This window comes from Equus asinus, chromosome 2 (genome assembly GCF_041296235.1).
Source record: "Equus asinus isolate D_3611 breed Donkey chromosome 2, EquAss-T2T_v2, whole genome shotgun sequence".
Classification (NCBI taxonomy): domain Eukaryota; kingdom Metazoa; phylum Chordata; class Mammalia; order Perissodactyla; family Equidae; genus Equus; species Equus asinus.
Genome location: NC_091791.1, coordinates 16,886,424 through 16,903,502, shown reverse-complemented (window position 1 = coordinate 16,903,502; position 17,079 = coordinate 16,886,424). Strand labels below are relative to the sequence as shown.

Sequence of the window (17,079 nt, the reverse complement as noted above, 5' to 3'; positions counted from 1 at the left end):
AAAAATATAAAATCTTTTTACTCAAACTCATGAATATTTTATTCTAAAGTATTTTTTTTTCTGGGTTAGTCATATAACATATTAAGACATATTTAGTTACTTTAGGATAACATAGAAGTACATGTGAGAGAACAGTTTGCCTTGAAGAAATTCGCAGGATAGCTTACATTTTCCTTGAGAAATTTAATAATGATGAACATGGTCTCTCTGCTTTATTTAACTTTGTGGAGAGACAAGTGACAGGTAATGTATTAGATTGAATTGTTCTCTTTTAGTTTATTCTCCCCACCTAACAAAAACAGCAGATCCAACTTTTTGCAAGACCAATCACATTGTTTTTATTCCTAACCTACTTGAAAGTTGACTGTTTAAAAATAAAAGTAGCATTGAGAATGTATGTATAACAAGCCTTATTCACTAATCATTCATTTATTTTTGTAACAAAATTTTTTGAGTGCTCGACAGTCTTCTAGGTTCTTTAGATACGTTGTGGAACAAAGACGACCAAAATCTCTTTGGAGCTTACATTCAAGCTAGGAGAGACAGACCATAAATAATAAACTTATGTATAAGTGTGATGTATTAGAAAGGGGTAGTGCAATGGAAAAATACGATAGAGCTGAGAAAGAGGGATAGATAGATCTGGGGATGAGAGTTAGAATTTAAAATAGAATGGTCAGGTTAGGCCTTATTGAGAAGGTGACGTTTGAACAAAGACTTGAGCAAGTGAGGGAGTTAGCCATATAGATACTTAGGAGAAGAACATTCCAGGTAGAGGGAACAGTCAGTGCAAAAGCTCTAAGGTAGGAACATGTCTGGTGTGTTTGAGGACCAGCAAAAAGACCAGTGTGCCTGGAATTGAATTACTGAGGGGGACATTAGCCAGATGTGAGCTCAGAGAAGTTAGCAAGGGTGATCGTTAGGAATATGGGGTTAAGGGGTTGTTGGAGTAATGCAGGTATGTGAAGAATGGAGCTAGATCAGCTAAGCCTTAGCATTGTAGGCCATCGTAAGGATTTTGACTTTTCCCCTAACTGAAATGGGGAGCCATCGAAGAATTTTGAGCAGAAGATTGACATAATTGGACTTAGTTTTTAAAAGTTTCCTATTGACTTCTATATTGAGGATAGACTATGGAAGCAGAGTACCAATTAAGAGGCTACTGCTATAATTATAATCTAGATGAGAGATGGTAGTAATGTAGGGGATAAGAATTGCTTGAATACTAAATATAATTTTAAAGCAGAGTTAATAGTATTCGCTGATGCATTGGATATGGGGATGAGAGAAAGAGAAGAGTCAAAGATGAGTTTAAGATTTTTGACCTTAGAGTAAGATGCAGTTGTCATCAACTGATATGAGGAAGATTTTAGGAGGAAGATCAGTTTGATTTTGGTATGTTAAGTTTGAGATGTCTTTTTAGACGTCTTAGAGGAGATGTTGAAGAGGCAGTTGGAGTTTAATGGAGAGAGGTCTGTACTGTAGCTATAAATTTGGGGGTGATTGGCTTGAAAGTATTAAGTTGGAAACTCCTGATGATACTTAAAGCCATGAGATCAGATGAGATCACCGGGGAGGTGAGCGTAGAGAGAATAGAACAAAGGACTGAGCTGTGGGTCACAATACAGTTCACAGAATATTCTGTGCTAGACAGATAGGTTCCTTCCTTATAGAAGCTTACCTAATGTTGAAATATTTACAACCACTTATTTTGTGCCTTTGATTTAGATAAGTAGGATAAACAAATCCTGATCTCAATCCTAGTTAACTCCATATTTGTCGTTTTCAACTAATCGCAACCAAAATCTGTAAAGCTTTGTTGTAAGTCTTCCACAACTCAAAAGCAGTCTGTTAGAAACCACTGATCTTTGCTAACAGAAGGGCAGTTTCTTTTCATACTGCCATAGCATCATTGACCTAAGCTTTGAGAGCCAAGTATTCTTGGAACAGATGTAGTATTTTGATTACCACTCACACAATTCATTGTTCTATAAAATTAAAATATTGTCAAATTAGCTGTGGAGATTTAAAATAAACTTAAATTGACACCTGGCCTTTGGAGATTGGTTTTATGGGCCTAGAAAATGTTTAGAATACTTTGGATACTGAAATAAAATCAAATTTTTTCTAATGATGTTAGAAGATAGGACTCTTGCGTTGATGTTATCTTGTTTTGCCTTTTATTGGAGAACTTCAGATTCAGCACACATATTAAATCATAAGACTATTTCTGGAATGGTTACAGTACGTTACATATACCTCTCTTAAAATCTCCTTTCTCAGCATAGTTTCCCTTTCCTATTAGCTATCCAATTGCTTTTTTGGAAAATTGCCTTTCACTTATTGAGAGTAATCTGGATGGGAGGGTAAGTCCAGATACTTGTATGTTATAAGCTTGATTTTTCAGCCTCTTTTTAAAATTCTCCGAATTTCCCAGTATTTTTTCAATAAATTCGCATTTTTTCCTTAAGTTAGCCAAAATTAGTTTCTGTGGCTTACAACCAAAGAAATTCAACTGATATACTACCCTAGAGATACTGTTAGAGGGTATATATGTGTATATATATATATTTTTTCTATTAGATTTAAATATCAAAAGTGATAACTGCAGTATAGAGTTATTTATAGAAATGCAACTCAACAACCTGCATTTGATATAGTTCACAGTTAGCAGTATTTATTTAATGTTTTCTTCTTCTTTTTTTTTTTTGAGGAAGATTAGCCCTGAGCTAACTGCTGCCAATCCTCCTCTTTTTGCTGAGGAAGACTGGCCCTGAGCTAACATCCGTGCCCATCTTCCTCTACTTTATATGTGGGACGCCTACCACAGCATGGCTTTGCCAAGTGGTGCCATGTCTGCACCCGGGATCCAAACCGGTGAACCCTGGGCCGCTGAAGCAGAACGTGTGTTCTTAACCACTGCGCCACTGGGCCGGCCCCCTATTTAATGTTTTCAATTGAGAGTTGCAAAAAGAAAATAAGTAAAATTTGGCCCTTTAAATATGTACCACCTTAGTAGTAAAATCAATATTTTTTTATGATGGCATAGATCAAATATGAATTAAAGGTATGAGCCAAAACTGTATCAAAAAGAAGTCTAAAATTCTGAAGAAAGATTAATTTTTTTCCCTGAAAAATCCCTTATTTGACTAAATCACTTTTTGCTTTCTTTTCTGGCTTTAAATGATATAGAGAAACTCTACTCAGACTAATTCTTGTTTTTAGAAATCAAAGCCTGCTGTTAAAATGCTAATCAGTAGAGGGGCTGGCCCCGTGGCCGAGTGGTTAAGTTCGTGCGCTCCGCTGCAGGCGGCCCAGTGTTTTGTTGGTTCGAATCCTGGGTGCGGACATGGCACTGCTCATCAAACCACGCTGAGGCAGCGTCCCACATGCCACAACTAGAAGGACCCACAACGAAGAATAGACAGCTGTGCACTGGGGGGCTTTGGGGAAAAAAAGGAAACAAAATAAAATCTTTAAAAAAAAAAATACTAATCAGTAGAAGGAACAACTCATCTGCCTCGTTGTTAGGGGAGGTGAAATTTTACTTCTGGATTTTCCATTCTCTGTCTTTGTACATAGCAACTGTAGTTTTTCTAGAAACATCAGAAGTTAGTATATAAATCTGTTCATAAATTTGAGGGACCTTTGGGGGATTGCTGTTTTGCTCACCTGAAGACTTTAAATCTTTATCCTTCTTTATGGAAGCAAAGTTATTTTATAAATTTAATTTGTGTAAAAGCAAATAACACTTTTTGTACTGATTTCCACTATAAAATCAGAGCTGGATTCCTTTAGAAATACTTTTCCAGTGCAAAGTAATTAGGAAACTTTGAAAAGGAAGAAGGAATGTAATTCAGTAGTCTAGAATTGCTTTGGAAAGACTTTCAAAACTTTGTAGTACTTTCTTTATTCTAGATTTTGTTCTTTGCCATTATTTCTCAATTCAATTTACCTGTGGTTATAGGAATTTTTTACTTGAAATTTTACTTTTTTCTCTTGGCATGTATATTTATAATATCCAATAACACTAGACCTCATTAACCTGTTTTGCCTGCAGACTTAATTATACTTAGTTTCCTCCTGTGCATATAAAATGAAGGGGTTGACTTAATAACAACAATAAGGTTGCTATTATGAAGCTTTTATTGTAGTATTAAATATTAAGTACAATCTCATTTTATTTTCGTAGAATCTTATATAATTCTAGGTTTAATCTCCATGGTTAAACTGAAGCTTAGAGAAGTTCCGTAACTTGTCCAAGATGTCACAGCTAATAAATAGGAAAGATAGATTCAACTTTATAGCTCATGCTCATAATCTTTTATAGTTCTAAGATTATTTTCATTTATTCATTCATTCATTCATTTATTCATTCATTCAGGAAGTGTATGCTGAGGCCAATCCCCTAGGCTTTGTTAAGGATTTTTCATTTTATTTTAAGTCTGATGGGACATCATTGAAAGATTTTGAGTAGAGGAATCCTAAGAGTGGATTTGCGTTTTTAGTCATTCTGGTTGCACTGTGAGGAGTTGAATATGATGGGAAGAGAGCAATAGAAATAAGGAGTCCAGTTTGGAGACTAGTGCAATAGTCCAGGTAAGAGTGAATGGTGGCTTGGACTAGGATAGTAGTTGTAAAGGAAGGGTTAGGAAAGTAGTTGGAATCTGGTAGGGGTGATAGAATTTAAAACTGTTTATAATTGTAAGGTACAGACAGACAGCAAACAGTCAAAATGGTTTCTGGCCTTAGGACTGGAGCAGGATCCTGGATGAGCCATACTGTGCCAGACATTACTCCTTTAGTTGTTGATTGTGGAGGGGTCTGGATTATCTCAGAGGAGGAGCTAGGGGAGCTGGGAAGGGAAGCGGGTAGGGTACTTGACTACTTGAGGCAGCATCTACTTACCGGTGATCATTGAAACATTTCCATACGTTAGTAATTGGGAAGGCTGTCTCTCTGCATACCCACTTAATGTCAGTGCAGAGCTTGTTGGTGGGTTGGCTATGGGGTGTGGGGGAGAGAAAGCTCAAGAATAGCACCATGGTTTTTGCCCTGAGCAGGGGTGAATGGAAAGTGCTATTTCCTGAGATGATCATGAGATGGTGAATGAGCAAAATTCGGGGCAAGAAATTAAGATTTTAGTTTTGGATATGTTAAGTTTGAGATGATTACTAGACATCCAAGCGGAAATGTCACGTAGGTAGTTTGACTCTGAGCCTGGAATTCAAAAGAGATTGTGGGGCCAGAGATGTGAATTTGGGAGGGATCAGAGTATAGTTCTAATCTGTATCATTAAAGAACAGCCTTTTCCCCTCAAAAATCTCTTGGCAGCCTGTCACTAATGCCTAAAATTATAGCATTAGAAATTCATTTATGCTCTTTGGATTATTAAACTACACATAACTTGGATTATTAAACTACACATAACCTGTGGAAAAGGTAGCATATTAAGTTTTTATGAAAACCCACTGTAATGTGAATTAGTTTATTAGATCCTTTTCAAGACATCTGAGATCTGCTTACCTTGAGGAGAGTCCCATATTGAGAGAAGTTATGCAGAAATGTTACATGAGGGGCCAGATTATGAAGTGATAGAAGATTTTTCATGGACTTATTTTTATAAAAAGGGAGTCTTAGATGGCCATAAATGTAGATATCAATATTAGATTTTTAATAGATGAAGCCTTTGTGTGTGTAAGGTATTCTTTATAGTTATTTGTGTTTTAAATTAATATTGATAGATTTACATTTTTAGTCATTTTAGTTATAGAATCTAGAAAGCTACAAATTGACATCTAATTTTCATTAAATTTTTAAGTCGTATTCATAGATCTTTCATTCTATTTATAAACTTACTAATTTAGAGTAAGATAAAGACCATCTGTAGAGTTTGGCTATATACCATTCCTTCTAATAATTACTAGAAGTTACATAAAGTATGGTAGTAAAAAAGATAGGAAGAATTTTGACTGCTATTTTCTTTTGTGTAGAAATTAGGTATTTTAGATTACAGAGTAAAATTGAAAATCTCTAGACCCTGGTTTTCTGTATTAAACATAGTATTTAGTTCAAATAAATTAATTAAGTTAATAAATTTAGTAATTAGTACTATCTTCCTATAACCGCTCTAACAAATTACTACCAACTTGGTGTCTTAGAACAGCACACATTTATTAATCCCTTACCATTCTGCAGGTTAGAAGTCGGAAGCTGGTTTCCCTGGGCTGAAATGAAGGTGGTGGCAGGGCCACGCTCCCTCTAGAGGCTTTAGGAAAAAATCCGTTTCCTTGACTTTTCTGCCTCCTAGAGCTGCAGTTCCTACATTCCTTAGCCTCTTTTCCCATCTTCCATCTTCAAAGCTTGCAGCACAGCAGCTTGCTTCAGTAGTCATAGTACTTTCTTCCTCTGTAGTCAGATCTCCCTCTCTTGTAAGGACACTTGTGATTACATGTAGAGCCCACTTGCATAATCCAGGGTAAACTACCCAGCTCAGGATCCTTAATTTAATCATATCCACAAAGTCTCTTTTGCCAGGTAAGGTAACATTCATAGGTTCCAGTGATTAGGACCTGGATATCTTTGGGGGCAATTATTCAGCCTACCACAAACTTGCTCTAAAATATTTTGTGTTAGTGCAGTAGAAACATATTACTGATTTAAATATATTCCTGACTTTTTGAAGAGTTTTACATGCCATTATTCCTTATCAAACGCTTTGCCAAGTAATACCCAGATATTATTTGACTGCTTTCAACTCTGTGCCTTTAGGTGGTAGACTGTTTTTAACTTTTTATTTAGAAAGAATTTCAAATTTATACAAAAGTTGCAAGAATAAGAATAGTGCAAAGAATATCTGAATGCCCTTTACAGATTCACCTATTGTTAACATTTTACCCTATTTGCTTTATTATTCCTGACTTAAATGATTTAAAATAAATCTTGTCAACTTAAAAAGCAAATTCACCTGTTTTGCCCTCAAAATGAGTTTATTCAGGAATAACCAGCAGAACTGCCGTTCAGGATGTGCGTGCTGTGGCAAACCACAGGCAAATCTGGAAAACAAAGCAGGGCAGCTGTTTTTATAGAGAAAAGGAGGGAGTAGGAAGGGGCTGTTCTAAAGGAAAGTCCATGGGGGGAAAGGAACAGTTCAGGGTGACAGTGGCTTCTGATTGGCTGAGCTGTAGCACTTCTCATTGGCTGGGCTGTTGCTGAGTAGGGAGAGAAGTCTTCCTTCAGTGGTAAAGTAGTTTTACTTCCTGTGGAAGACCCAAGCGTAGGTCTCTTCCTGTTTGTAATTGATGATATGTGATAGGGTATGGGAGTTCCCTCTACAGGCTTTCCCACCTCTAGTTTAGTTAAGATTCTTTTATTAATTTCCACAGTCTACATTTTCTCTTTAAGAAAACAAGATACAGGGGCTGTGTCCATGGCCGAGTGGTTATGTTCACCTGCTCCTCTTCTGCAGCCCAGAGTTTCTCTGGGTCGGATCCAGGCCATGCTGAGGTGGTGTCCCACATGGCACAGCCAGGGGAACTCACAACTAGAATATACAACTATGTATCAGGGGGCTTTGGGGAGAAGAAGAAGAAGGAAAAAAAAAGAAGATTGGCAACAGATGTTAGCTCAGGTGCCAATCTTTAAAAAAAAAAAAGAAAACAAGATACAAAATTCATACCAGTAGCTATATTATTTATATGTAATGTCTATACGATCTCATTTCTCTTCAGTTAAATTAGAGGTTGGCAAACTTTTCTGTAAAAGGCCATGTAAGTAAATTTTTTGGCTTTGCAGATCATATGATTTCTGTTGCAACTAGTCAGCTCTGCTGTTATAGTGCAAAAGCAGCCATACACAATATTTAAATGAATGAGCATCTGTGTTCTAATAAAACTTTATTTACAAAAACTGGTAGTGGGCTAGATTTTGCTCATGGGTTGTTGTTTACCTACCTGAGTTAAATGAGTTCTAAGTGATTTAGAATTGTAGTTAAAATTAGTTTTTTTTAAAATCAGCGTGTTCCTTTGATTTCTTTGATTACCAAGGAATAGTTCACAGTCTTTTCACTCAGAAATAGTGAAGTTTTCTATATCTGATTCAAAAGATGGTGTCATTATCAAGGAGATAATCTAGAGTGCTGCCTAATTGCACATATTTTAGTGTCATTAGAATTAAAATAATTTATGAGTCCTTAAGTTTGATGAAAATGTATTTCCTTTAGGAGCATTCCTCCCATTACTTAAATTTGAGAAGCAATGATCTAGGATGGTCTCCTACAGTTTACAGATGAGATAACCAAGACTCAGGAGTAACATCATGAATATAGATAAGAAAAGGCAATGTTTTCAACTTAGAGTATTTAAGTTGTCCTACACTAATTAATAATTTTTGTTTTACTATGCAGAATAATTTTTTATGTTTAAGGATTATAAACCTCCCTGCTGATGCCAATTTTGGTTGTTCTTAATGATCCTAAGAAAAAATGTAATTTTTGTTTTTATATTTGTTTAATAGTTTGCAATTTACAAATGCTGTCATTTCCGCTGTCTTAAAAAATTAAATATTCATAATAACCCTTAAGGGATAGATTGTTATTTCTATTTTATAGATAAAGGCTTGATGATTGGAGAGGTAAACAGACTTGCCCAAGGTCACACTTCTAGTAAGTGACAGAACTTGGATTTGAGTACATTGTTTTCCATTCTAACATTCTAGTAGCATACTAAAGTAAATCTGAAATTTTATGTTATTTAAATGATTCTTTTAGATTGTTATATTTATTTGAACGTATCCAAGTCTGATTGAGTGTATACTTTTTTTTCCCCTGTAGGAATTACATTTGCTGTTAGAATTTTCCCTATAAGCTATATTTCAGACTATTTATTATGCCCATTAATTACATGTGTTAATATGATGAGCATTGAATTCTTAAGTTCTCTTAATCTGCATATTCTTTTTCTATAATCTAAGGTCTTTGTTTAATGCATTGTGTTGTTTGATTTTTTTTTTTTAAATAGGTCCTGATTGTTCTTTGAATGTTCCTTCTACTGAATCTTACTGGATTCTGCCAAATGTTAAACCCTTCAGTCCTTCTGTAGGTCGGGCTTCCCATAAAGCAGTTTTACATGGGAAATTTATGTGGGTGATTGGTGGATATTCTTTTAACTACAGTTCTTTTCAAATGGTCCTGAAGTAAGTATTTTTTGGTTTTTTAAAATTTTCAAAATCTGCTTTTTTAAGCTGGATTTTTTTGGTAATAAGGCTATCCTTAGTGTCTTATTTTATTGCTGTCCAAATTTATGAATGATTATTTTTGTGATAGTACCTATTTGCTACGTGGGACTTATTTGAGAATATATGAACTCAATATATCTGTAGTTAATTATTTGTCATTGTGCATATAGCTTTGTTTTGTGTAGGAATTTCATTACCGTTCTAGAGTGCTTTTAATGTATTCTGAGTGAGAAAATATTAATTTCAAATAAGTGCAGGCCATGCCTGTATTGGTCATTGTGAATCTTGCTACCTCTTATTTTTTCAATTTGAAGTGTAATTGCTTATATAAAAATACTCTCAATTTGTTCTGTAAGTTTTCATTTACCTGAACTTTTACTTTGTATTTACTTTACAAGCTTTTGTTAGAAAGTGCCAGTATTATAAAATAGATAGCATCTACTGTTGGCTCAATGGAGATTGTCCTCTGCATGATTGGAGGATAAGGGAAATCGCCTGTATACCAGCTTTATCTGATTTTTTTTCCATCAGGGTGGTAGTATTTTATGAACCATTCAATAACAGAATAAAGGAGGAAATAAGAATAATTTATCAATGTTGTTTTCAGGGATAATATTAATAATATGTAGTAACTGGTACAACTTGGGCATCAACCAATCAGAACTGACTGGACAATATACCATAATGGTGTGTACCAAATAGGATTGCTAGATTTAGCAGGTACATGTACAGGACACTCAGTTAAACTTGAATTTCAGATAAACAGTGAATAATTTTTTAATATAAATAGGCCCCTTGCAATATATATATATATTTTTTTTGGTTTTGTCCTAAATATTGCATGGATCATATTTAAACTAAAAAATTATTTGTTGTTTACCTGAAATTCAAATTTAACTGAGCATCCTGTATTTTATCTGGCAATCCTGCCCGCTGAAAATCCCTTGTTATTCTTGGGGATTTAAAAAATTCTACTGTGTATAAGAAGAGATATGACTAGAATTAAAGTATAAGATAAAATAAATTCTGGAGAGAGGGATGAAGAGTTTTAGGTAAATATTTAGGTGAACAGTTAGAATTCTATAACAATATATCTAGGATAAGATACAGCAGAAAGAATTGAAAGAGAGTTGATGGGGTTAAAATGATTTAAGATTTGAAAAGAACTTGAAGAAATAATGAGATTTAAATGTGTAAACAGAAATTAACTATGATTAATGAAAATGAAAAGCCTGTGAAAATAGAGTAGAGCTTTGGATTAAGTTGTGATATTTGCAAAGTAGAGACAAAGAGTATAATTGTCAAGGAAACATGGAAATCTTAAAAATTTGTGCTCTAAGTTCAATAGCATATTTAAAATTAAGTGATGAATATTACTTGATATTCTCCTAAACTTAGATATTTTCCATTGAACCAGATAGTTTAACTTTTGTTTTGTCTAAAACCTGTTTCTTTTGGTTGCAGTATTTATTTATTTAGTTTTGTTATAAACTATGAGGTAGCAGATTAGAAGTAACTTTGTTGCTGTTTTCACAGGTTAGAGAATATTTTTTTGTTATTCTAAATGTAGTTCAATTGTAGGTAAGGATATTTAAATAGCATTTAGAAGTGATAGTGTCAGTCATAAGTTGATTTATCTTCTATAGTAGAATTTAATTGAGGTGTAGATGTTACATTATTAAGACAGAATTATTCAGTAAATAAAAGTTCTGTATTAGTGTCTATTAAATTAGAGAATATTTCACAGAACATATATACATTGACATTAGTGAATATTAACATGTATGCATGGGCAGAGTGAACTGTTTTGAACACTTACTGTGTGCTTGATACTTGGGATATATCGGTGGACATAATAAATGTCCCTGTCTTTGTGGAGTTAGTGAGGAAAGACAAGGCAATTGGAAAAAGCCTTGGTTACCACAGTAAATAAGAAGATTACAAGTAAATTACATGTATTCACCTGTATGCATATTTAAAGATAGATAGATAGCGAGATAGATAGCAGGGATAAGCAAATCAGGAGTGCCAAAGAGAAGGGAGTTGGCCTTATAAGTGTAGTGGTCAAGGTAGGCCTCGCGGGAAAGGTGAAAACTGAGCAAATGCTTGAAGGAGGTTAAGCATTGGCAGTGCAGTTAATCTGGAGGCAGAGAAAACAGCCAGACAAAAGCCTTAAGGCAGGAGGTACTACTTGGAAAGTTCAAGAAGCAGCAGGAGGCCCGTGCGACTTGCATGGAATAGATGAGAGGGAAGCATGAAATTAGAGGGATAATGGGGGAGGGAGACAAATCATGGAAGGTGTTGTAGATCTTTCGGGGGTCATTGGAGCGTTTGAGCATGCTTTGACTTACATTTTAAAAAGAGTCACTAGGCCTACTCTGTGGAAAATATACTGGGACTGGGAGGACGAGTAGAAACAGGGACTGAGGTAGGATGAGATTATCATGGGAATGGGTTCTAGATAGAGAGGAGGACCAAGAACTGAGATGAGGCACCATGTCACTAGGAGATTGGGGAGAAGAGGAGAAACCAGCAAAGGAGACTGAAATGGAATGACCAGTGAGAAAGGAAAACCAAAAGAGTGTGGTGTCTTTGAGGGCAAGGGAAGAGACTATATGAGGAGCAAGGATTGATTAACAGTGTCAAATGCTAATGATTAACCAGGTCAAGGAAAATGAGGACTGAAAAGTGCCCATGGATTTAGCATGAGGAAGTTGTTCTTAACAAAAGCACTTTTGCTGGAGCATTGTTGTTAAAAGCCTGACTGGATTTAGTTTAAGAGAGAATGGAAAGGTGCAGGGAGGGGCAATAAAGAAATGGGACAGTAACAAAATGGGGCGGTAGCTTGAAGGGGAAGTAGTGAGGTCAGGAGAAATTTTTCTTTTAAATGAATGGAGAAAAAAACACCATGTTCGTATGCTGATGACCCTTATCTAGTAAGACCAAAAAAATGGTGAGAAGGAAATAGATGAGAGAGCGGCTGGAGTGTTGTGAGATCTAGTGCACAAGGAGAACAGTAGTTTATTTATAGCAGGAGTCAGCAAACGGCAGAGTAGGGCCAGAGGGCCCAGGAACTAAAAAGGGTTTTTGCATTTTTAATGGGCTGTAAAAAAGAAAGAAAAATGTGTAAGACCAAGGTGGTCCACAAAGCCTAAAAGATTTACTATCTGGCTCTTTACAGAAACAGTTTGCTGAGCTCTAATTTATGGTAACTTGGTGGAAAGCAGTGTGTTGGGTGCGGATGCTGGTAGGTAGGTAGATGTGGCGTTGCAGACCTGGGGAAGCTGTGTTCTGGTTGATTATATTTTCTCAGCTGTATCATACACGTGTATCCTGTAACTCCAAGGTACGAAATAAGTTAAACATAGTACTGAAAACAGTTTTTGGTAGCCCTTTTTTTTTTTTTGTGAAGGGAGCTTCCTTGCCTTTCCTGATGAGTTGGAGAAAGAAAGAGAAAAGAGGAAATAATTGATAGAGAGCTTCTTAAACAAGGTTCTAGTCAGTTCTTGGCTGGTGCTTCCTTTTGTATGTTTTGGCAAATTGAGATTTGAGTGCAGAGTGTGATAATGACAGCTGAACGGGAATGCTGTTAGATAAGCCTTTGAGATCCATAGTTTGGAACTTCTGTTTTCATATGTGTATTTTTAGATTACTAGAACAAATATTAATTTTCTTTTTGTATCCTGTAATCCAATAGTACCTTGTTTTTACCGAAGCTTCTCTTACTAGATTCATTTTGCACAATCTCAAAAAAGTGATTCGTAAACAAGCTGTGTATGCACATGTGAAATACATAAATTCTTGGTTGACTTATATAATGCTAAGCTAAGTGTGTGTAACAGAATAAAAATGAATACATAAAGCAAATGGCTATGGTAAAAATGGAGAGAATTTTCATCTATTTCCAAAAGAAAAAGCTTGCTTTTTAAAACAATTTAAAAATGCAGAACAACTCACTATTGTTTGGGCTAATCAATGGGTTGAAATTATTAAAGGCAATTGAAAAAATTAATTCCAGTGATAAATAGCCTAGTCAAGTTAATGTATGTTGTACATTCAGGTGATTGAATCCTAATTTAGAGTAGGTATGAGTCTTTATGAAAAATTTTTAATATGGTACGTGAAATTATGAGTTTATTCTAAGTGTTGTTTGTTTTGTTTTTTAAAGATTTTGTTTTTCCTTTTTCTCCCCAAAGCACCCCTGTACATAGTTGTGTACTTTTAGTTGTGGGTCCTTCTAGTTGTGGCATGTGGGATGCCACCTCAGCATGGCTTGATGAGCAGTGCCCTATCTGCGCCCAGGATCTGAACCGGTGAAACCCTGGGCCGCCAAAGCAGAGCGAGCGAACTTAACCATTCAGCCCCTAATTGTTTTTAAATTTAATGAATAGTTGAATACAAGTGAAGAAAGCATATGCAAATTAAGAAACTGAAAATGAATCTTAGTTTATGAAGTTATTTTCTTTTCTTGCTTTTAGTTATAATTTAGAAAGCAGTATATGGAATGTAGGAACTCTGTCAAGGGGACCTCTCCAGAGATATGGACACTCTCTTGCTTTGTATGAGGTATGAATCCTGCTTTTTAAATTTTAATCATTTTCTTTTTTAGTTTACCTTAGAGAAAAAAGTACTAAATCTCAGATTTATTTCAAACACTAATAGGAACAAAAGATTATTTGGGTCACAATAACTTGAGATATCACAGACTCATGTCCTATTTTAGTAAAAAAATGCATTTTAGTACAATCCTCCATTGAACATGAGAAGAAATGAAGATTGAGTTTTTGTCCTTAGCTTTATACCTGGTCATCAGGTCAATTACTTTCTTTTAAATTGTGGTAAATATACATGACATAGAATTTACCATTTTAAACATTTTTAAGTGTAGAGTTCAGTAACATTAAGTATATTCAGTTGTTACTCAATCATTACTACCTTATCTCCAGACCTTTTTTCATCTTGCAAAACTGAAGTTCTATACTCGTTAAACAATAACTCCCCATTCCTCACTTCAGCTGACCCTGGCAACCACCACTCTACCTTCTGTCTCTGTGAGTTTGTCTACTCTAGGTACCTCATATAAGTGGAATCATACAGTATTTGTCCTTTAACGAGTAGCTTATTTCAGTTAGCATAATGTCCCCAGGTTCGTCCATGTTGTAGCATATGTCAGAATTTCCTTCCTTTTTAGGCCTGAATAATATTCCGTTGTGTGTATATACCACATTTTCTTTATCCAGTCATCCACCGATAGACACTTGGGTTGCTTTCACCGTTTTGGCTATGGTGAATAATGCTGCTATGAACATGCATATGCAAATACCTGTTCAAGTCCTTGCTTTCAATTCTTTTGGGTAGATTGCCAGAAGTAGATTATATGGTAATTCTATTTTTAATTTTTTGAGGAATTGCCATATTATTTTCCACGGTAGCTGTACCATTTTGCCTTCACACCAACAGTATACAAGGGTACCAGATCTTCCACATCCTTGTCAACACTTGTTATTTTCTGGTTTATTGATAATAGCCATCCTATAGGTGTGAAGCAGTATCTTATTGTGGTTTTGATTTGTGTTTCCTTAATGATTAGTGACGTTGAACATCTTTTCAAGTGCTTGTTGACTATTTTTATGCCTTCTGTGGAGGAACGTGTATTCAAGTCCTTTGCCCATTTTTCAGTCAAGTCTTTTGTTTTTTTGTTGTTGAGTTGTAGGAATTCTTTATATATTCTGGATGTTAACCCCAAATCAGATAGATGATTTGCAAATGTTTTCTCCCATCTGTGGGCTGTTTTTTCACTCTGTTGATAGTGTCCTTTGATGTGCGAAAGTTTTTAATTTTGACATTGTCCAATTTATCTATTATTTCTTTTGTCACCTGTGATTTTGGTTTCATATCCAAGAAATTATTGCCAAATCCAGTGTCATAGAGACTTTGCCTATGTTTTCTTTTAAGAGTTTTAAAGTTTTAGTTCTTATGTTTAGGTCTAGTCCATTTTGAGTTAATTTTTGTTTATGGTGAAAGGTAAGGGTCCACTTTTGTTCTTTTACATGTGGATATTCAGTTTCCCCAGCACCATTTGTTAAAAAGTCTGTCTTTTCCCATTGAGTGGTCTCGGGACCCTTGTTGAAAATCCTTTGACCACATGTGTGAGAGTTTATTTCTTGGCTCTTTATTCCTTTGTTCTGTGTTGGTGTTTAGGCCAGTGCCATACTGTTTGTATTACTGTGGTTGTGTAGAAAGTTTTGAAATGAGGAAGTGTGAGACCTCCGCCTTTGGTCTTGTTTTTCAAGTTTGTTTTCCTATTCAGGGTACATTAAGAATCCATATGAATTTTAGGATGGATTTTTCTCTTTCTGCAAGATTGGGATTTTGATAGGGATTGCATTGTAATCAGTTATTTTTATGTACTTGTGGGATTTATGATTTAGCATGATTAAAATGACAGATTACTTAACTGGTTTTTATTTTGAATCAACAAAGATTGTGGTCTGTGACTAGACCCCTCAAATCAAAATTTATATATTTTGTGTGCTTAAGAAAATTTGGAAGATACAGGAGTAATATAAAGAATAAACTATCACTCTTCTTTTTTCTATGCATATGCATGTTTTAAAAATAAAATAAAAATCTCTAGGTATATATAATATATATACGTTTGTTTTATTTTAGTTTTTTTAATTTCATTTTTTTGTAACTTTATTGAGATATAATTGACATGCTATACAGTTCACTCATTTAAAGTGTACAATTGAATGGTTTTTAATATATTCAGAGTTGTGCGACCATCTCTTGCAGATTTGTGCAAAATTGCAGAGTTGTGTAATCAATTTTAGAACATTTTCATCATTTCCCAAAGAAACCCTGTACCCTTTAGCTATCACCCCAAACCTCGTCATCCTCCCAGCCTCAAGCAATCATGAATCTTCTTCCTGTTTCTATAGATTTGTGTTTTCTGGACATTTCAGTTAAATGAAATTGTATACTTTGTGGCTTCTGACTGGCATGCTGTGGCATGTATCGGTACTTCATTTTTACGGCTAAATAATACTCTGTGGTATGGATAATACTATATTTTGTTTGTCCATTCATTAGTTGATGGACATTTGAGTTGTTTCCACCTTTTGGCTATGATGAATAATGCTGCTGTGAACATTCATGTATAAGTTTTTGTGGACATACGCTTTCATTTTTCTTGGGTGTATACATAGGATTAGAATTGCTAGGTCTAACAGTAACTCTATATTTAACTTTTTTGAGGAACTTCTAGACTGTTTTCCAAAGTAGTTGTACCATTTTACATTCCCACCAGCCATATATGGTTTCCAGTTTCTACACATCCTTTCCAACACTCATTAGTGTCTTTTTGATTATAGCCATCTTAGTGGATGTGAAGTGGTATCTTGTGTTTTGATTTGCATTTTCCTGTTGACTAATGATGTTGACTATCTTTGCATGTGCTTATTGACTGTGTATTTTCTTTGGAGAAATGTCTATTTGAGTCCTTTGCCCATTTTGAAATTATTTGTTTTTTTATTATTGAGATATAAGAGTTCATTATGTATTCAAGATACAAATACCTTGTCAGATGTATGACTTGCAAATATTTTCTTCCATTTTGTGAACTTTCACTTTCTTGATGGTGTCTTTTGAAGCACAAATTTTTTAAATTTGATTAAATCCAATTTATCTTTATTTTCTTTTGTTGCTTGTGATTTTGGTGTTATATCTAAGAATCCATTGAAAATCCAAAGTCATGGATTTAGCCCATGTTTTCTTTTAAGAGTTTCATAGTTTTTGTTTTTATATTTAGATCTTTGATTCATTTTGAGTTAAGTTTTGTAT

The 17,079-nt window shown here is 34.8% G+C and overlaps 1 protein-coding gene across 2 annotated transcripts in view; it reads left to right on the top strand.

Moving 5' to 3' along the window:
* The window catches only part of ATRNL1 (attractin like 1), a 737,371-nt gene that overhangs the window by 50,320 nt on the left and 669,972 nt on the right, over window positions 1-17,079 (top strand). For both annotated transcript variants that reach the window (XM_014849275.3, XM_070482616.1), the window contains exons 6-7: window positions 9,018-9,192; window positions 13,713-13,800. In XM_014849275.3, coding sequence (XP_014704761.2) covers window positions 9,018-9,192; window positions 13,713-13,800 — 263 coding nt within the window. The remainder of the gene's footprint in view (window positions 1-9,017; window positions 9,193-13,712; window positions 13,801-17,079) is intronic.